This window comes from Callospermophilus lateralis, chromosome 11 (assembly GCF_048772815.1).
Source record: "Callospermophilus lateralis isolate mCalLat2 chromosome 11, mCalLat2.hap1, whole genome shotgun sequence".
NCBI classification, from domain to species: Eukaryota; Metazoa; Chordata; class Mammalia; order Rodentia; family Sciuridae; genus Callospermophilus; species Callospermophilus lateralis.
This window is the reverse complement of record NC_135315.1, coordinates 29,651,585-29,674,645: the sequence shown is the minus strand read 5'-3', so window position 1 is coordinate 29,674,645 and position 23,061 is coordinate 29,651,585. Positions and strand designations below refer to the sequence as shown.

The 23,061-nt window shown below is 34.1% G+C and overlaps 1 protein-coding gene across 5 annotated transcripts in view; it reads right to left on the bottom strand.

Moving 5' to 3' along the window:
- The window catches only part of Stxbp4 (syntaxin binding protein 4), a 150,385-nt gene that overhangs the window by 68,035 nt on the left and 59,289 nt on the right, over positions 1-23,061 (bottom strand). For all 5 annotated transcript variants that reach the window (XM_076871642.1, XM_076871644.1, XM_076871643.1 and 2 more), the window contains one exon: positions 2,629-2,805. In XM_076871642.1, coding sequence (XP_076727757.1) covers positions 2,629-2,805 — 177 coding nt within the window. The remainder of the gene's footprint in view (positions 1-2,628; positions 2,806-23,061) is intronic.

Sequence of the window (23,061 nt, the reverse complement as noted above, 5' to 3'; positions counted from 1 at the left end):
TTCAAATTAAACTATAATGATATAAAATTTATTACACTACCAAATTGATAAAAATTTAAAAACAAAGGATTAGCAAGATTACAGAGTAAATGGTAATTCTCATTCATTACTGGTGGGAGTACAAATTGGCTCAAACAGTTTCACACAAAATTCGGCATTTCCCAGTAAAGTCAAATATGCAATTATCATCCAACCTAGCAATTCTACTCCTAACAGGATCTATGTACAAAAATGTTTTTAGCAACATGATTAAAGAATACAGGGGCTGGGAATGTGGCTCAAGCGGCAGCGTGCTCGCCTGGCATGCGCGGGGCACTGGGTTCGATCCTCAGCAACCCATAAAAAAATAATAAAAAATAAAGATGTTGTGTCCACCGAAAACTAAAAAATAAACATTAAAAAAATTATCTCTCTCTCTCTCTTAAAAAAAAAGAATACAGAATAATAGAAGAATACAGAATAACTGGACTGCCCAATGAATGTAGAATGGTTAACTCTACTGTAGTACATCCATGCAGTGGAGTAAAAGGAAAGATTAAAAACATGAACTAGGAACAGATTTCAAGCAGATGAATTGAAGGAACAAAATGTTGAGTGCAGAAAGTTAGAATGATGCATATGTATATTTCTACTTATATAAAGTTGATAAATAAGCAAAACGAAACAACATATTGTTAAGGAACACACACACACACACACACACAGAAGAAGTAAAATTATTAAGAAAATGGTAAATATTAAACCCAGTAAAATGATTTTATTGGAAGGCAAGGGAAGGGAATACAATTGGAAAGGGACACTGAGGATCTTCAAGGGGATTAGTAATGCTTGAATTCTTAATTTGGAGGTGAATGAAAAAATGAGGGAGGAGGATTTCAAGTTCAAGTTCAGCCTTGTCAACTTAACAAGATCTGACCTCAAAATAAAAAATAAAGCCGAAGGGCCGAAGATGTAGCTCAGTGACAGTACGACCCTAGGTTCAATCCCCAGTACCACAACCTACCCCACCCCCGACCCAAACACAAATAAGTAAATAAATAAAAAAGGAAAACGTCTATAATAAAAAATAAAAGCTTTGTTATAAAAAGAATCTGTCTTAAAAAGTTTGTTTGTTTTTTTCTCCCTCATTTCTCACATATAATGAGGTTGGAAAATGTGGACTGTTGAGATGCCCAAGTTTCACAACTTTTCTTTAAAAAAATTGTTTTCAGAGACAGCTTCCTACTTAGTTTAGGCTCTTCTTAAGGGATGTCTTGAGACCCCCATTATGCTAAAGAGAGAAAACTGAATTAATTATATTAACAGATAAGTAAGCCTTAAAAATATCAAATAATTTTATGTAAACTTCTTGAATGTTATATTATTTGAAAAAAAAAGAGCTGGGGATGTACTCAGTGGTTGAGTGCTTGCCTAGGAAGGTCCTGTTGTCTCTCCCTACCAGGACTTAATTTTTCCCTCTAAAAGTAATTAAAATTAAGTACAAAAATACTTTTAATATTTTCATAATCAGGTAAAGGTTACATGAAATAATCACATTATCTGTTTTGGGGAAGTAAATTCTGGGTCATAAAATGAGAACAGAAGTATTGCTGCTTTCTCAGGTGATGTGTTTCCCCTCTGGCCCTGTTATTGTCAAAGGGAGATGGGAACTTCAGTCTTCTTGTGGGACTGGTTTAAGTGGACCACTGTGAGAAATATGTTAGTGACTTATGAGCTAGCCAAAGAAAATTTTGCTTTTCTAAAGCTCATTTCATTTTCAATTGGTATATTTTAAAAAATTAAAACTCTTTTTATGATTAAGTAAACATTCATAAATTATTCAAATGCACATTATGTTCTCTTGAAAGGTGACTGGATCAAAGGGATTAATACTTATTGTATTCATAACTGAATAACTCTATGAAGTTATAAAATATCTATTTCAATTTATTCAATTTTCTTCTTCATTGAAGTAAAAATTATTTGTCTACTGTAGTTTTTGAAGGCCACTGAATAAATGTATAGGTACAATGTAAAAACATCCACATAATAAAAAATTAACATAAAGAAAAGTTTACATTGCCTTCTGAAAAACATTTAGCATTTTGCTATTGAAATTGAGGGGTCTTCTATTAGAGCCTGATCTAGTACCCTATATCTTAAAAACAAAGCAAAACAAAACCCAAATTCAAGCTAGTTTTTTTTTTTTCCCCATTAATTATTTTGGGTCTTGGGCAAAAAATTCTTTAACTTTCACACTTCCCTAAGTGCTCTAGTTAAAGAGCAAAACCCATTCCTGGTATCCCCTCCTTCAATCCCCACAAAACAAATTAGCAAGTTCAGAAAGAGAAGGAGAAAACCAATGTAGTCAATTAAATGTTAAATAGTTTCAGGATTTAATGCTTGAACTGAAAGTTGACCAATGACCCAAATAAATTTGGGGCACATGCTTTTCCATCCCAAAGCTATCCAGATAAAGGCAGCTCACAACCTTCACATTACCTCCTCACAGCACATCATCCTATCATTGAATAATAGAAGACAAACACTGACCTAGTTTAGAAGTGCAGATGAAAAGAAAATGAAAACAGGATACACGACAATGGCAGGGAAACCATGGTAACTAGGAGAGAAGTCTGTTTTGCTTACTTTATTTTGGTCAGAATAATCAGCAAGCTGAGCCTTCAGCTCTGTAATCTCGCCTTCTAGCAGACGGATCACTTCTTCATAGTCCATTTCCATTCCATGGGCCTGCCTCTGCGCTGCTTCAGCAAGATGAATACGACTTCGCAGAGCCCTCGTTTCTTCAACTACAGCTTTGGCTTCCTGCAGATTTCAAAATTAATGTCATTAAAAAAAAAAAAAAAAAAAAAAAACAAGTAGAAAATAGTTAAGGTGGTATTCACAAAGTATTTTCCTCATTCTGAAAGCTATACTTCCAAAACTTAATACACTTATGTTCTTCACTTCTGCACTTGAAAATTAATATTCATATTATTTTATTATGTGGACTAGTTGCCTGGTCTTATACTCTTCCTTTGTTGAATTCTTGGAAATTTTTCAGTATGAAATTTCTTACTTTACACACCCTAGTGAACTTTTGGAAAATAAGGGAAGTTGAAAAGAACTGAAGATGGAAAATAGAAGAAAATGATTCCAGAGATGGGTTTTGCCATTTGACTCGAGCTCTCAAGGAAGTCTGAAAGTTCAAATGATAAAATGAGGCTATAAAAAACTCAAGGAGGGGGTCTGGGGTTGTAGCTCAGTGGTAGAGCACTCATCTAGCATGTGTGAGGCCCTGGGTTTGATCCTTAGCACCACATAAAAATAAATAAATAAAACAGAGGTTTTATGTTCATCTCAACTAATAATAATAAAAAAAATTAACAAGAACAAAACTCAAGTAGGTGGTAGAGGGCACATGTTCTTAGAAGGCTCTTGCAGCTTCATTAGATGCTGCTGGGAGATTTATAGTCTTATAGTGTGGAGCTTCTTTGTGGACCAAGACCCAGGGCCCAAAGTTTTTTCCCTATACATTATTAGTCTGTTATGTCTCACTTTTGGTTTAAGCCCAAAGGTGTAATTTTGTAGCAAAATCTGTAGAAGGCAATGTTCACAAGATAATTATTAAATACTGTTTTATCTCAGGTGCTTTGACTGTATTTTTTCATTTAATTTTTAGATATACATTGGGAGGAAGGTATTATTCAAAACCTATTTCGTACATAAGCAGAGATCTAGAGAAGTTATACATTCCATTCTAGGACACACAATAATGCCAGAATTTTAATCCAGAGTTGCTCTTGACTCCAACATCAACACTCTCCTTTCACCATTTCACTCTGCCTTTAAATGACAAAATAAACATAATGAAAATCCCCATTATACTAGTCTTTTAGGAAGAGGTCATGGTGACCAGAAACACTCTCTTGAAATGTGCCTTGGGTCAAAGATCATTCTCCAGGACACCAATAAATTTAACGTGGCAGTTATAATACTGTAAACCATTTCTTTTTCTTTACTTGATGCAGAAATCTCTCTTCTCTGCAATGGAACTTTCTGCTCCAATTGCTATGGCTAATATTAAACTATGGCTATTTTAATTTTCTTGGAGCTGTTATGAGGCACTTGCTTTTGTTTGAGCTTAAATACATTTGAAGTGCTGAGAGAGTTAGGAATGTGGACATATTCTTAAGGGTCAGTTTTTTACTCTTACATTCAGTAAACACTTATTAAGGACTTAAGTGTCAGGTTTTGGGATAAGCAGTGAACAGTATAGACTGGACCCTTCCTCTTGCTTCTCAGAATTTGCATCCTAGTTTAGAGAGACAGACAGCAGGTTAGGGATTTTCAGTGCAGATTGCATTGGGGAGCTGCTTGATCAGAGATTTTGCAGAAGGGCTGGAGTCATGAGTTCCCAAGGAGGAGCTTTCTGGGCAAAGGGAACAGTTTGTGCAACTGTCCTGAGATGGGATTATGTTTTGCATCTTTGGAGAAGAGCAAGGAAGCCGGTGGATAAGAGATAGTGAGTAGTAAGGAAAAGGAAAAGAAGAGTAATGCAACATTAAGGGCAGAGTGGTGCCTGGAGCATTTGTGGGGATGGGGTTGGAGTGGAAAGGCAGATCTTAAGGGGATTTATAAGCCATTATGAGGGCTTTGGTTTTACTCAGGGTGAGATGGGAAGTGATTGGAGGGTTTCGGGCAAAGAAGTGATCTGACCTGACTTATCTTAAGAGGATTACTTTCACTGCTATAGGGGTGGGCAAGAGTGGAAGCAAAGAAGAAGAAAGACAGTCCCATCTCAGGACTGTGACTTGAACAAGGGCGACAGTAGCAGAGACGGTGTGAAGTGGTTAGATTCTAAATATCTTTGGAAGCAGGGTTAACAGGTTAGGTCATCAATAATATTTATTAGGTAGCTACTACATCTAGACAATCATGTTATGTGATAAAAACATAAAGAGGCAAAAGATCAGTCTTGCTCTGGCAAGCTTAAAACATCAGGTATGACTTGGCTACAAGGAGGAAGGGAAGAGGGTATGTTAGGCAAACAAAACAAGAACCTCCACCACAGCATAAAACAGAACATGAACATTAGAAGAGAGGCAAGAAGGCATGTGGCAAACTGGAGAAATGGTGATGGATGGGTTTCCATTAGAGTAACGGATTCCTATAGGGGAATAATGATTTAAAAAATAAAAAGTCTGGGGAGAGGGCTGGGGCTGTAACTCAGTGGCAGAGCATTTGCCTAACATGTGAGAGGCACTGGATTTGATCCCCAGCACCACATGAAAATATAAATAAAATAAAGGCATGCTGTCCATCTATAACTATAAAAAAATTTAAAAAATAAAGGCTGGGGAGAGGGCAGAAAAGCATCAAAGGCTGGTGGAAATGGCACGACAGGCAAAGGAGTTTGAAGCCGGGGCAGCCTTGTTAGGAGAACGTGCATCAGAAAGTTAACACTGGCAGCACGTGCAGGATGGAGAGCTGTGGCCAACCAACCACACCCTGTCACAGAGAGCTTTATTTTCTCATATCAACAAGTAATTATCTCATAATAGAGTGTACCCTTAGAAAGGAATATCTGGAAGGAAAGGGGCATCCATTTAGCCCACCATATGTCAGTTCAGTCTAGGAGATCAGGAAAGTCACCAGGGACACAGCTGGGTCAACTTCACACCAGACAGTCGTGGTGCACACAGGCGCTCATGGCTCAGTGAGCCAGCCCTGCTCTAAATGTCTTAACTGTCAGCTCAGCTAATCTGCACTGTGTGATGTGAGGTGTGTCTACTACTCTCCTCATTTTATACACAGACAACTGAAGCACAGAATGGTTAAGCAACTTACTTGGAATCACAAACACAATAAGTGACAGAGCTAGGATTTGAACTCATGCAGTCTAGTTACAAAGCTCATGTTCTTAGTCACTATACCATACTACCTTGCAACTACAGAAAATGTTAAAATAAAAAAAATTGCTTATATGTAACAAGATCATCAGCGCCAGCTCTGAATTAGCTTAGGATGTGGTCATTATAATAGACTCAAACACACCCGAGGCTGCTACGCTGCTCCCCATTTTCCATTCAATCAAGCTAAAAAAAAAAAAAATTAAATAAATAAAATAAAGCCTCTGAAGTAAAAGAGGAAGGGCAGAAAATTCACCATAGCTGCAATGAAGAATAACTAATCTGATGATTTGTCTCCTTCACACTCACTTCATGAAGCTTTTATTCCTCTATAAAAACAGCACTTTTATTTTTGTTCAAAGAATGCTAGTTAATTAAATGAAGAATCTGGATGGAATTTATATAGCCATTATAGCGCACTGATGGTAATACAGTGTGAAATGCAGTCGGGTGGTAAAAGATGCAGAGGTTTTGATGCTGAATAAATTCATGCCATTTCTTTTGTAAATGTATAACTGTCAGGCTGGTGAATGTGACCCCTTAGCAAAGTTCTAGCCCAATTCCCACTGAATGGCTGTTTAAAAGATTAGTGCATTGAAATGATGACTCTTAGAGGAAGCAGTAAAGAAAAGATAACAGCAGTGTGCCGTATTTAGCAATACAGGATCACATCAATCCATTTTCTCTTTTCCTCCCAGGCTGTCTTCTAATAAATAACTGCAAAGCCCTCCTGTGTCAGTAACATTTGAGTCAGAATTCTCCCAGTAGCTCACCATGAGCCTGAAATCCCAATCAGGGCAAATTCTACCCTTGACTTACTGATGTACTTTGTATTAGGTAGGGTTTAATTCAGAGTACAAAGTTGATAATAAAAGAAAAACTAAGATATAAGAGTAAATCAGAGAAATCAACATAAGCATAAATTTGTAATACTAACTAGTATGAGCAAATGTGATAGAAAAGAATCTGGAATTATGAGGTAAAATCTTTGACTTTCATTTTTTCTTTGGTGACACTGAAGAAATAAATGCCTTTAACTCACACTGTTCCTTTGTAAAATGAGGGTTTGCCACATCACAATTTCACAATGAACCTTAAAAGATCAGACCAAATTCTTCTTTGTAAAGATAATTCAAACTAATGAAAAATCTTTGTATAGGCTATAAATACTTTGGTCTTAGCTATATGATTACATTGGGATAAAGGACAGTATAGGCTCAGACAAAGGAGGGTATACTAAGGATTTTCTGTATATATCACTTTCTCCCACAAAGCAATGGGATCTATAATTAAAATAAATGAATGAATTAATTAACTGAAAATCAACAACGAACATTGAACTGGCAGTGCTCAATGGTAGAGTGCTTGCCTAGAATAAAAAAACCACCGGTTTCAGATGAACTTATCTAGGTCAGTAGCTTAAATCTGTGACTTTTTTTTTTTTTCTTTTTCATTTCCTGGCTGAAAATTCTCTAAGACTCAGTTTGCTCAGTTGTATAATGGGAAACAACATCTATCTTATAAGATCAGAACAACTCTTGCAAGTGGGTTAAAGAAACTATTGCAGTACTTTGTGCAGTTTTTTCCCCCTTTCTTCTTTACTACTTTGGAAAAATATACATAATCACCTTAGTGATCAGAGAGCCGAACTAGATAATTTAAAGGGTTTTCCTGAGGCATTCAATTAGTAATGCCAGCTCTTGAATTTAGAGAAGTTATTTGGAAATATAATTTGCACGTCTTTTTTAATGTTAGCAAAAGTTATAAAAAAACCCTATCCTCTCTAGTTATGGGTCCTAACGGCTCCCTAAAGTAGAAGGAAAAAGCATTAACTGCACTTGCACATTTGTAATTAGGGTAGCACATCCACATCACTAACCTTAGAAGTTCTGTAATTTTTAAGCTCATTAGTAAATCTTTCAAAATGTCAATGGTTGACAGGAGAAAAAGGAGACTGCAAAGATATGCTTTAGTGTAATGTAACTTATGCTACTGAGCCCTAAAGAATACTTCTCTTATCAGCTTCCGACATCCACTCACTGGAAAACCTTTCTAGGTCTTAGACCTCTTACAGCTTGTAAAAAAGATTAAGGGTCACTGCAGGAAGAATGTTGTTGGATGAGAAGTGTTTAAAAGCGAGTTATATCTAGTTTCCTTCATTTGTATATCTGATTTATTAAACTATGAATAAATATAACTCTCAAACAATGATCTCAAAACGCTTGGCAGATAGATTCATAAATGAATTTACAACTCGCCCCTTAAATATAGATGTATTGGGGGAAGTATTTGATTTACAGCATTTTTTTATACACCTCTTAGATGCGCTCTCCACTTTCTCTTTCCTCATTCCCTCTCCATGGATACATGCAAGCCTCCCATTCCACTTCCTCACTTGAGCAGTCATTAAGCACTGACAAGTCTTCATCCATGTAACGATGTAATCTGCCACTAGGTTACCTTCACCACTTCATGCTTGGGCACTGTGAAAACCACATAAGTGATCATCCTGGCCGATGTGTTCTGCAGTGTAACGTACTCAGCAGAATTCTGGAGGATGATTTTGATTTTCCTAAAATATTCCTCAAGTCCCACCTTAGACAACAAACCTAAGTACATGGCACACAATGAAATATACCCTCAGTCTCCATACTTCAAATTTCTCCCTAACCTATTCCAAATCAACCCTTCTAGCACTTGTACACTCCACTCTCTTACCTGATTACCATATCCAAGTGCATGGATTTACCACATTTCCCAGATCAGGCTCTCCTTCCTCCAAGATGCTTTTGATCACGGCATTCCACTATGTGTAAATTCTTTCCCCTTCATCTAGTTCTCAGCTATTCCTCAAAATCTACCTCAGATTTCACCTCTTCTCTTCTTTCCACACTACCTTAGTGTAAACCTCTTCTCTTTTTAAATCTTTTATAATATCTGCTCTTCATATTTACCTACATATTGCTATCTTGAACTATCCTTACAATATTTTATTGCCTAACTTTTTAAAAATCAAAGGGTCTTGACTGCCAAATAGAACACAAGCTGTCTGAGAATAAAAACTCAATGTATTCCTGAGCATGAGACCAGAGACCTTGAGCCTATAGAAGAAAATGTCGACCCAATTCTCCATCATGGTGGCTTAGGACCTGACTTCCTCAGCAAGACTCCTAATGTGCAAAAAAGTAAAATCAAGAATCAATAAATGGGGGGCTGGGGTTGTGGCTCAGTGGTAGAGTGCTCGCCTAGCGCTTGTGAGGCCCTGCGTTCGATCCTCAGCATCACATAAAAATAAATAAAATAAAGGCATTGTGTGCAATTACACTTAAAAAAATAAATAAAAATACATAAAAAGAATCAATAAATGGGATAGTACCAAATTAAAAAGCTTCTTCACAGCAAAGGAAACAATCAAGAATGTGAAGAGAGAAATCTTTGCCACATGCACCTTAGATAGAGCATTAATCTCCAGGTTATATAAAGAACACAAAAACTTAACAAAAAAACAAATAACCCAATGAATAAATGGGCTAAGGAACTGAACAGGCACTTCACAGGAAATACAAATGGTCAACAAATATGTGAAAAAATATTCAACATCTCTAGCAATTAGATAAATTCAAGTGAAAACCACGGTGAGAGTCCATCTCACTCCTGTATGAATAGCAATTATCAAGAATAAAAGTAACAATAAATGTTGGCAAGAATGTGGGGGAAAAAGGTACACTCACTCATACATTGCTGGTGAGACTGTAAATTGGTATAACTACTCTGGAGAGCAGTATGGAGATTCCTCAGAAAACAAATGGAACCACCGTTGGACCAGTTATCTCATTCCTTGGTATATACCCAAAGGACTTAAAATAAGCATACTATGGTGATGTAGCCACATCAATGCTTACAGCAGCTCAATTTACAGTAGCTAAGCTATGGAAACATCTAGGTGTCCTTCAAAAGAAGAATGGATAAAAAAAAAAGTGGTATATTTTCATAATGGAACATTACTCAGCCATAAAGAAGAATGAAATTATGGCATTTGCTGGTAAATGGATGGAGTGGAGACTGTCTTGTTAAATAAACTAAGCCAATCCCCCAAATCCAAAGGCCCAATGTTCTCTCTAATATGCAGATGCTAACATGTAATAAGCTGGGGGAGGGGGCAGGGGGAATAGAAGGTCATTGGATTAGACAAAGGGGAATGAAGGGAAGGGATAGGGGATGGGAACAGGAAAGACAGTAGAATGAATCGAATATAACTTTCTTTGGTTTATGCATGAATACATGACTGGTATCATTCCATATCATGTACAACCACAAAAATGGAATCCTAATTAGAATAACTTAATACTCCATGTATGTATAATATTTCAAAATACACTTTATTGTCATGTACATCTACACAGAACAACAACCACAACAAAAACCACAATGTACTATGAACAGGTGCTCCACTTAACCTAAAAATGATATATAATCTAGTGGTCAAACCATGGAAAGGGCTATTTTGCTTTTCATATATAATGATTGCCTTAGAGAATTTGATTAAGCAAGAAGCTCTCATAGGAAATTCCTTCATAACAGGTTTCGATTTTAGGAGAATATTAGAACTACATTTCATTTAAATAATTACAACCGAAATGTTATTACCATGCTATGAGAAACACCATACAATGAAAAGCAATTTTTAAAATATTTTGTTTAGATATAAATTTTAAAAATCCTTTTATTTATCAGGCAAATGAAATTATATGGAAACTTATTTATCAAGTAAATGAAATTACATAAAAACAAAGTGAAGCAAATACCAAAGTTGAAACAAAGCAGTCATATTTAATTTACAACTTTGTTTCTAGTTATTTCATTAAATATGTATGATTTAAAAAGTATGCACGTTAGTTTATATTTCCTTAAAACTTACAATTTTCTACCATGAGTTAACATGCACATGCTTTCAAGGACTACATGCAGGTCCTGTTGACCCCACCCAATTGTGGATCCCACAATTTATGTAGTAACATTTCTTTTTAAGTGTGTAATAATGATAGTCAATCTTTGTGAGTTCAAGAAACAAGGATTTGTTTAGTTTGTATGAAAACAAAACAAAACAAAACAAAACAAAACAATCCTCACTTTGGAAATGAAGATTTGGTTAACCTTTCTTTCTGGAGGAAAAGCAGGTCAATCAAATTATAATTAGCTCTAATTAACCCTCCCAAGAGCTGTCAACTTTTTAACCTGCAGCTACCTCACTTTCCAAAAAGTGAAAAATTAATTTCTGCCTCTAAACATAAGAGAAAACCAAAGAAACAATTTTCGGTCTCCTTTATAAACAGAAGTCCCTAATGAAGGACAGACATGTAAATACATCTAGTTGGTAAATTCCATCCTGTGAAACTTGTTCTAAATCACAGAAATGAGCTATACCATGGTTCAATGAAGATAATTTACACTCTGATTTAAAAGAAAGTTTCAAATAGTATAAATCTTATTTTGGGTATCAGAAATAAAATCTTTATTTTAGATATTAAATATTTAGAATCCATCTGAAGCTTAAGATTTAGGGTAGAGCTGTCTTCAAAACAGAAATGGGTTAGTTCCAAATTAACTTTTAAAAATTTAATTTAAATAAAATCAAGATTTTACCAAATTTTGTTTTGGACAAACTTGACTAAGAATTCTAAATTGAAAGCTACGTATGAAAAGATATAAATAATAAGATTCTTAAGCTGATTTGGAAGAATGAATAAATAAGGATAGGTAAGGAAATCCAACTAGAACAAATAAAGGAAGAACAAGGTAGGGCATGTCTCAAGGATTTAAGGTATATATAAAGCCACAATAGTTGGTACTGACCAAAGAAGAGTTAGATAAAACAGTCATTCGCCCAATAAATATTTATTTGAGGTGCAACTAGAAAGATCAACTAGTCCCAAACTGATCCCATATTATGTAAGAATTTAGTCATAATAATGGTGATACCACAGAATAAGTGGTTGCTACAACAAACCATTTGGGAAAATGTGCAAAATGTAGACTTTCATCTCATAGGACATATCAAACAAATACTCTCTTAGATGAGTTAAATAAAGATGTACGTATGTGTTGGGGAGCCTGATAAATATATATCTGAAATACTGCTATAAATAAATCTTTCCAGTTATAAAAAAGAAGATATCAATCATAAAAATACAAATTCGACAACATAAAACCACCTATGCTTAAAAAAGTTAGAAAAATCAGAAAAGTAATTTGTATGCAGGATAAAATATTTTCCCCAGAGTTGGTGTAAACAGGATTAATAACTTTGTAATGTAAAACTATCTCATAAAATGATGTGAGGAAAGGGGAAAACAGTGGTTGAGAATACAGGAAGAAGCAGGAGTGGGAAGGGACGCAGAGAAGCCAAGAGTGGCATACCATCACTAGTAATCACATCAGGAAATTGGATGCCTTCAGTACTGAGGAACGTGATGGAATTCATAATCTGCTTTGAAATCCACAGTCATAGGCAATGTTTTGATATCTAACATGGATGACAGTGAATCTTAGTCTAATACTTTCAAATAGAGTGTATATTATTTTCAAATTTATTTATGTGGGGCTAGTCATGAAGAGCAGTCTTGTTTTGAACTCTAAAATAGTTGGTGAATAAATCATTAATACAAATGTCATGAGTCCCATATTGAAGTAAGTGCACTGAAAGTGTTTCTTACACAGTCAACTGCCAAGATAAGGGTTTTATAGTATCAGCTGCCTTATCACTACTTCCTCCTTGGGTAAAATTTACTAGTTTGCCAAACTAATACATATTGCTGCAACATTCAAAAGTGAAATGTTTGGCATCTACATTGATGTTTAAAATATACTTTAAAAGGTGCTTGCATAACAACTGACTATTGGAATTTTAGAGATGTGTATTTGCTTGACTTTAATTAAAGAAAGAAAATCATAGGGAGGAAGTGCACTTTTGTATAAAAATATGCCTCTAACAACTCACAGCTACAAAATACTTATTATGAAATGCTTTCTAGTCACTGATGCTTTTGCTTGATTTTTCTTTTTTCTTAATATATTGAAAGCTCCTGATAGATTATATATCATGGCAAATAGCATGAGAGAGAGACTGCATGAGAGGGAGTGATCACATAGAGAGACAGGGATCTCAGGAGAACTTCCAAGGGCACACCCAGTAAATTTAAGCCCTTTCCACTTTTTAATGTTTCTATTACATATTAACATCTCCACACTGAGGACCAACACATAAATCTTTGGGGGCGATTCTTAGACATATAGACCATAGCAACAGCTTGGTCTGTCAGTGCTTGCTCAGAATGGTATGTTCACCTCCAGAGAATCACTAGATATAGCTGGTGTCTGTACAAACAGGAATGCCAAGTGGACTGCCCCAAGGCTATGTCCTCCTGCTTCTCTTTGAAGCAAGCTTTCTTTACCTTAGGCAGTTTCTTGGGCAGAGTCTAATGGTGGAAAATAGAGGAATCATTTGCTGAATCACAAAAAGGAAATTAATATTGAAAAATAAATCCAAACAAGTTTGCTTAATAAGTTTCTCCAATCAGATTAATGTTTAACATTATAAGAGGATTTTTTTCCCCTTTTGAAACAATCTTTTAAGATAACTGTAGATTCACAGGGGCAGTTGTAGGAAATAACAGAGAGGTCTATGTTTTCTTCATCCAGGCTCCCCCAAAGGTTACATTTTTCACTAATATAATAGAACATCACAACCAGGAAATTGACATTGAGACAATACATGAATTTTATTCAGATTTAATGGTTTTTATATACACATCAATTAAAAAAAAACAACCTGTGAATAAATATATATATATATATATATATATATATATATATATATATATATATATATATATATATACACTATGTATGGATCTCAAGGCAATTATGCAGAATGAAAAAGAACCAATTTCCCAAAAGTAACATATTGTATGATTCCATTCAAATAACATTTTTGAAAAGACAAAATTACAGAAATAGAGAATAGATTAGTGGTTACCAGGCATAGGAGAGCAGGTGGAAGGAGGAGTCAATGGCTTCAAAACATTAGCATGAGGGATCTTTGTAAAGAAGATTTTAAGTGAAAAGTAATAGTTGACATTCTGAGGCCAGGGACATTTTACAGTAGAATGTTTTTGGAACAGAAAAGATTGATAAGACAAGTATATGTATTTTTCTTCTTTTTCCCCTCTAAAAATCAGACGGCATCTTAGAATACCTACTAATACTATGATGAAAAAAAAAAAAAACTACTAAAATTCAGATTCTTAAAGAAGCATTTAGAAGGGAGTAGGCAGTCACATCAATTCGAAAAATTAGAAGCTTCACTGTTTAATAAATACCTCAAAGAATACAATCTCTCAAAGTGGAAAAAAATGTGAATATTTCTTGGATAATCACTTATTACCAGTGTTCCTCTTAAAGACATACATAATTTGGTCTTAAAGTTTCTTTGGTGCGTCATCCATAAACTACAATAGCTCACCTGTCAGTTGTATCAGCTATTTCTATGTTTATGTTCAAACTTGACTTTCCACGGAGAAGCCTGTGTTGATCTGACCTTATACTTCATACCCTCCTCAAGCATTCAACCCAATCTTTGCACTGATGGGGCCAACTATAACTCGGCTTATCTGAACCTGGAGAAGTTGCCAAATGAACAATTTCCCAAGTTTCTTTAGGGCAAAGACTGGTTCAGACAAGCTAAATAGTTTGGCTTTGGATTGCTCATCAATTCATTGCTGCCTGAGGTCATAACACCATGCTGAAAGAAACTTTAAAAACAACTTAAGTGTGAGAGTAGGTTTTAGAAAGTTGTTGATCAAAGGAAGTTGCTGTTCCTTTTTAACATGGCCTATGCCTGTTAAAAGTTGTTAGAACTTGAAGAAAAAATAACAACAAGTATAACTTCATGGGAAATTGTGCTGATTATAAAAGAGTAAGGCTGGATTATTTTGTAAGGCATAAAAACTCATAAAAAATACTTAGAGAACAGTACAGCTAGTTTGTAATAAAATGGTATGTACATATTCTGTAGCTCTTCCTGGTTTAATAACAATGGACTTGATCTTTCCAGTGAAAGAGGATTTCTTCATTTTATTCTTTGCTTTTTCTTAATTTCTTTTCTCCTCTCCCTTCCTTTCTCCTATTCTCCTTTTCTCCCTTTTTTCATTCCTCACTGGTTTCTTTTCAAGTCACTCCACTAAATAAAGGTAAATGAATTTCCATAATTTAAAACAGTATATGAACTTGTTAAAAGGGAGACTATTCTTTTTTTAGAATCAGGTCATTATCTTACAATAATCTGATTAAAGTTTAAAAGTAAGTGAATAAAAGACATCTGATTGTGTTCTCTTCTCCCCTTGGAAGCAACTGGTAACCAGTGGGCAATCATCATTTCAACGGATTGAAAATCAATATGGTGGTATGTTAATAATTAGGTTACCTGTGTGTTACAGTTGGATCTGAAATGTCCTCAAAGGCTCATGTGTTAAAGGCTTGGTCCTCAGCTGGTGGTGGTATAGGGAGGTGGAAGAAACTAGGAGGCGGGGCCTTGTAAATAGCTCACTGTCAGGGTGGGCATGCCTTTGAAGAGTTTTCTTTGTCCCTGGAATCTCCACCTTCTGATTCCCAGGCATTATAAGGTGAATAGCTTTGCTCTACCATTTGCTCTTCACCATGATGTTTGGTCTCACTGAGGCCCAAGGCAATGGGGCCAAGAGTCCGTGGACTGAAACTTCTAAAACTATAAGCCAAAATAAATCTTTCCTCCTTTAAGTTGATTTCCCTTGGTATTTTGTCACAGTGATGGAAAACTAACATAATATGTGTTTAAAGGATTTATATGTTGTCATCATTGGCATTATAGTGACTTGATGTCAAGATCTTCAAAAGGATACTAAATCAAAGGGCAGAAACTGTCACATTTTTATTCAGCTCAAATTTCTGGTTCTTGAAAGTTTTTTAGAGAAGAATTATACACACCACTTGTAATTAAAAAAAACCTCAATAATTGTTAGAAATATTCTTTAATAAAACAGAAAAGTAGTATTTTCACTAAGGCACAGAAACACTATAATTAAAGTAGGTTTGAACACGTGCACTGGCAAATGCCTGTAATCACAGCAGCTGGGGAGGCTGAGGCAGGAGGATCTCGAGTTCAAAGCTAGCCTTAGCAAAAGTGAGGCAACTCAGTGAGACCCTGTCTCTAAATAAAAACAAAATAGGGCTGGGGATGTGGCTCAGTGGTTGATTGCCCCTGAGATCAATCCCCAGTACCAAACAAACAAAAAAGAAGGTCTGTACTACCAAAATTCCATTAATGGAGTAATAGAATTTTACATGCATATGAGAAGCTGAATAGTATGTAGGTAATATAATTTAAAAAATAGATAGTTTTAGTAGTCTTTAGAATAGGTTACTTTTTATTCTGTGTTTCTGAAATTAATAGTGTTTTAGTATGTACATATGTAGGTTTATATATTTTAAGTACTTTTACTAAAACTAGAAACTATACATTAAAAACTACCACAAGTCAACACATTTTTAGCCTCAATCACATTTATATTTTGTCAAGTGTATCACTACAGACTCTTCAGAGATTAAATTACCAAGCTTTCTGCTCTGCTTATTAAATCCCATTCTATCATTGTTAAATTTGGCTGACTATCCTTTGTTACCTTTTACATAAATGCCATTGGCATATTCCCATTATCACTGCCTGGCTAAATCCTCCATTACCTATTATCTGGGCAAAAACTTCTCAGACTTTAAGATGCATATAAATCACCTGAAAACTTGCTAAAATGCAGATTTTGATTCAGTAGGTTTGATGTGAGACATAAGACTCTGTATTTCTAAGTTTCAAGTGTTGCTGGTCTACAGCTGCTGTTACTGATCACCTTTTCAATAGCAAGGATTTGGAGTTCTAGATTAGCATTGTCTAGACATGGTGATCACTCGTTGTATGTAGCTACTAAGCCATCTGAAATAGAGATATCTGACCAAGAAACTGAATTTTGAATTTAATTTTAATTAGCATGCATTTAAATTTTAAAAACTAAAGAAGCATAAAATATTTTTTCATTTACCAAAACTTTATTGTTTTAGTAGGACTATATTTTATTTTAAACAACAGCACAATTTAAAATATTATTATTGAACTATATGTCTGTGTCAGGCACGAGTCATTTGAGTAGTATACGTGAATATACAATGGTCTGGTTAGTGTCAATAAATTAATTGAAATTTTTTCAAGTTAAAAATTGTGCACCAATGTATACACACAGTGTGCTTATCTGAATATATTATTCAGATAACATGAGTCAATAAATTTATTTAAATTTTTTCAAGTTCAAAATTCTATACCTGGGCTGGGGTTGTGGCTCACTGGCAGAATGCTTGCCTCGCACATGTGAGGCACTAGGTTCAATCCTCAGCACCACATAAAAGCAAATGAACAGAATAAAAATATTGTTTCCATGTGTAACTGAAAAATATTTTTAAAAATTAGACATCAATGTATACACACAGTGTGCCTACCTGAATATTTTATTCAGATAGCATAAGCCACAGTAATTCTATGTATAGCATAGCTGATAAGTTAACTGAAATATTTCTAATTTTTATTAGACTACAATTAAATTTTTTCTGTTTGGTTCAAAATTTATCCATAAAAGTATGCATAGGCCAATTTCTAGATTTAAAATGAAGACATTCTACTAGTATAAAATGAAGATGAATTGACTAGACATACAATCAGAGCGATAAAAAGAATACATTGTGTCGCATAGTTTATGATGAATGTACATGCAATCTGCAAAGCCATTTGCTGTGTAAGAAATATTTAATATACTTTATACATAAATATATAAATATTTAAGACATAAAATTGGGCCATATGAAGTAACATTTCTGCAACTGTACAGTGAGTTTCATAGGAAACTTCCTCTTAACAATGAAGAAAAAAATCAAGGAAACTAGTCATCTGAAGGCAGAAGTAAATGCACAGCACTGTAATTTGGCCAACTATAAAATGGCTTGGATTTTTGTACAAAAGAGTAAGTCATTTGTAGATGGAGATGGTAATTTCAGTTATGATAAAGATACCAGGAAAGGTAGCTTAAAAAATGAAAAATATTCAAATAAGTCACAAAGCAAATGCAATAGACTGTAGGAACTTTCTAACAATATAAATGATGAATTGATTCAAAATTTGAAAAACAGATACTTTTTTTCAGCTGAAGCTGAGCCATATAATATAAGAGACACTACCTGATTCAGACTTCATGCATGTGTTGTTTCAAAGGACTTCCTAATTTATGATGAAATGCTGTTGTTTTGCAGTCTTAAAAAAAAATCACACTTGCAGTGTAGATATTTTTAACTTATATCTGTCAAAGAAGAGTTTCAGGTAGATAATGAAAAGTTTTTATCATGATAGATGGTGTTACAGCTATGTTGGATAAAAAAATTTGGATCTGACATTTCAAACAAGAGACTCTTCTTTATTGTTTTATTCCACTGTATGATACATACTAAAAATATTTGTCCTCAATCTTTTGAAGCTGATTGTATGAAAAGTTTCATGAATAAAGTTATAGACACTATTTAGTGTATGTAATTAAATTTTGAGTCACCATAGTAATAGTAAAAAATTCGCAAATAATTAATGTAATGATTCTTTGTTCGCCAAAGTTAGTTGACTGAATTGTACAAGAATTTTTACAAAGACATGCTGTATTTTTAACTCCAATTCAAAATTTTCTTAAAACAAAAGGAATGCATGCTTAATATTTAATAATCAAAGACAAAAAATGTCAGTGTGATTTACATTTTCTCTTCAGTATCACATTGCATGTGAATGTGATATATGTGAAACTCAAAAAGAAAAAATGAAAAAGAAAAAAGAAAGTTTACTTGTGAAGCTAGACAAGTATAAAAATTTACACTATCTGAAACTTTTCATAATATAAAAATTATTTTAACACATATCAATATATATATTTTAATTATTGCTAGGATTATATATTTTGGCTACAAAAATTAAAACATTTTTGAAATATGCTTTGTTGATAAATGCTACATGTAGAGTTGCTTTCAGTATATATAATATCCCTTGAATTTGATGCTAATAATGCTGAGTTGATAGGGACTAGTGAATAAACTAAATTTAACAGATGCAGGTGTTAAATGATTTTGCTTAAAGACAAATTATCCTAACAAACTAAAATAGTTTTATCTGTGTGGATGTAAATATTAAAAGCAAAATGTTTGGTATCAAATTCACTTATTAGAAACTATTAAAGTAAATTTGGAACATTTTGTGTATGTGAATCTACTTTTCCAACCCTAAATTTTATTAAATCAAAACACAAATCCAGTGTTTCCAAATAAAAATCTAGTCTAAAAATTGAGGTGTGCTATAAAAGTAAAATAACATTAGATTTCAAAGATACAATGGGAAAAAGAATATATAAAATCTAAATTTTAATTTTATTGCATGCTAAAATGATATTTTATGATATAATAGATTAGATAAAATATATTTAATTTCAGTTGTTTCTTTTTACTTCTTTAAAGTGTGGGTACTTTAGAAAGTTTCATTAAATTTCTACTTGACACCGATGTCATCTTCAGTTACTTCCCAATCTGCTCTCAATTTAATCTTTCATTGTTCATTCATCCCTTCATTCATTTCCTAAATGTCTGAGTACCTACTCATTGCTAGTCACTGCTTTAGATTGAATTCAGAGAACAAGTTGAAGATAGCTGCCCTCAGGTAATTCACCCTTGAGTTGGGGGGATATTGACAAAGGGCAAAACAGAAAAAGTAAATTATATGATTAAAGAAAGCAATCAGCAATACCCAAACACTCCTCTACCACAGTGAGGATTGAAATGCTGGGTGAGAAGAGTTCAGAGAGGAGGTAACTGGAGCAAGAGAACAGTGAGAAATGAGGACAGATGGCAGATCATGGAAGCCCTCGGAGGCTTTGACATAAATCTGAAGCATCTACATGCAATATTTTTGGCTTTTTCTCTAAGAATTACTATGAAGGAAAGTCCTGGAGAATCCCAACTTGTGTTTTAAAAGCATATCTCCAGCTGCTCTTCTCTAATTAACCTACTGGGGGAAGTGCAGAAGCAAGACCATGTAGCAGGAAGTTATAACAAGGTAGGAAAGGATGATGCCTAAGCCCAGTAATGAAAGTGGTAAAATAGTGTAATTTAAAAAAAATTCTTCTGGCCCCTAATTCTGTAGGGTCACAAGTTGGATATGGAGTATGAAAGAGCAGGTTAGATGAGAACTATAGTTTCCTATTATTATTTTTTTCAACTTGTCAAATCTCTTCCACGGTAGCGGATTGTCTAGAATTTTACATCATCATTCTCATGCCTGTATGCTTCAGCCCCAACATATCAACTAACATGTCATTTCCTGACATCTTCATCTATTTCCCTTATGTTCCTGGTCCTTTAATAATGATAATGAGGAGGACAATGATGGTAAAAGAAAGCATATCAAAACTATTATTTTTCAAGGATCTAATTCCTGACAGATTTAGGCTCTTAACTTTCAAATCCTATGAAAAAATTATAAGGAAGATAGGATTATTATTTTTTGAGACATCAGGAACATATTAACAAATAGTATAAAGTTAGCATACAAAGAAGGCCTATTTTGATTCTAAGGATAAGCTTTTCTCTTTTATACCATGATTCATATGCCATTTCCTTTGCATGGAATACTTTCTCCTTTCTTTGTGTGGCCCAGTCCGTATGCTACCCTATCTATGAAAAGTCCCCTTATCCCTCCATCCAGCATTTTGGTTTGGATATGAAGTGTCCCCCAAAAGCTCCTGAGTTAATGCAGGAATGTACAGTAGTGAAACGAGTGAATTATCAGAGCTGTAATCAAATCAGTCCACCCTAATTTGAATGGACTAACTGGAGGGAAAATGCAGGCAGGTGGGGCATGGCTGGAAGAGGTGGGTCACTGGGGGCATGCTCTAAAAGGATTCAACTTCTCTGGAGCCCCTTCCCTTTCTCTCTCTGCTTCCTGGCCACTGTGAATGGAACAGTGCTCCTCCACCATGCCCTTCTACCATGATATCATTCTACCTCACTTCGAGCACAGACCAATGGATTCCACCAACATGAAGTAAATGTCTGAACCTGTGAGCCAAAATAAATGTTCCCTGCTCTAAGTTGTTCTAGTCAGGTATTTTGGTCACAGCTACATAAATTTGACTAACATAGCCAGAATTACACTTTCTTCCTCTAAATTATATGGTAAAAAACAAATTAATTCCATCTTTTAAGATTTCTTCTATTATTTATAACAATCATAATAGTTAATATTTGAGTGTTTCCTATGTGAGATATACATAATATACTATGTATATTGTATCACTCAATACTTCTAACACTCTTGGAAAGAATCCTATTATCACACTCATTTTTATAGATGAGGACAATGAGGCTTAGAAAGGTGAAGTAATTTGCTAATGGTTAAAAGATAAAAGGAAGGATCAGGAGGATACAAACCTGCATGGTCAAATTCCCAAACCCATTATCTACTACACTAATCCATATACCAATTCATTGTTCAGCACAAGATTCTCTCTCGCCTGTTCATATATTTTCATCTGTATCCCATTTTTTCCCTATTGAAGCCTATTAAATTCTGGTGCATATTATTTATTGATGTGGATCTAACCCTTATTATTATTTTTTTTAATAACAGAAACTAGTCCCTACAGAGAAATAAATACAGGAAGGTCTCATGTGGAAAAAGTAGGTATTATTAGAAAAGGAAAATACAACTGCTGTTTTTCTTTAGATTCATATCATATATATATATATATATATATATATATATATATATATATATATATATATATCACTCTTTAATGTAATCATTTTATCAAGCATGGTTTCAATTCTTAAGTGCATATGTTGCAAGCACTTAGGGGAAAAGAAAACTTTAACTGAATGTAGAAAAAGCCCACTTCCTAAGAAAACTTTAAATGTAGAAAAAGCCCACTCCTTAATTTATTTTACACATTAAAAATTAACAAGGAAAATTTATAAATGTTCAATTTCAGGACACAAAGAAATACTAAAATGTAAAAAGTCTTGGCCATATGTCCTGATTCAGGTATTAAAGATGTAAAATTATAAGAACTAAAAATGCATATCAATAAAGGCACAAAATATTTAATAAAATAAGGGCCTGAAAGCTGCCTAAAAAATAGAAGATTTCAAAAAACTTTATTAGGAAATAATTTCAAATGAACAGAGAGTTCATCAAGAATCATCCTCATATTCTTCATCTAGATTTACCAGGTTCAGATTTTTCTGTTCATGAATAAGAAATAAGTATTTTTGCAAACCACTTGTGATTATAGGTTGTTGTTGTTGAGATTTTGTATGTTCTCAATCTCTGTCATACATCCACATTCATACATACACACAAATAAGTGTGTTACATATACATACATACATATGTAACACATATACATGCACATATTGTTTAACCATATGAGGATAAATTACTTATATCATGGTCCTTTATCCTTAACAGTGCAGTATTTCTAAGAATAATGATATTATATAACCACAGTTCCGTTAAAGTGCAAATTTGATTCGATATTTTCCTCTAATCTACCACTTGTATTCCAGTTTTGACAATTTACCCAATAATATCCTTCCTAGCATTTTTTTCCATTCTAGTATAGAATCAAATCTAGGGTCAAGTACTGTATTTAGTTTTCATAACTAAAGACTCTTTAACTTTTTAACGTTGACTGTTTTTATGACCTTTTTAAAAAGTGGTATTAACATGTCTGAAGCATACAACTTCTACACATATGTGCACACACATACATACACCCACACTCACACACATTTAAAATGAAATTTTCTTTCTTGGGTTTCTCTGATGTTTCTACATGGTCACAGTCAGGTTACACATGCTAGAATACTACACAGGTGTCCTTTTCAGAGACTCGTATTTGGAGTCACAAAATGTTCTTCATTGGTAAAATCAACTTTTAGCACCAAAGTATTTTCTGATTTTTCTACTGTATAATTACTATTTTCACCCTTGTAATTAATAAGTGGTTTACCA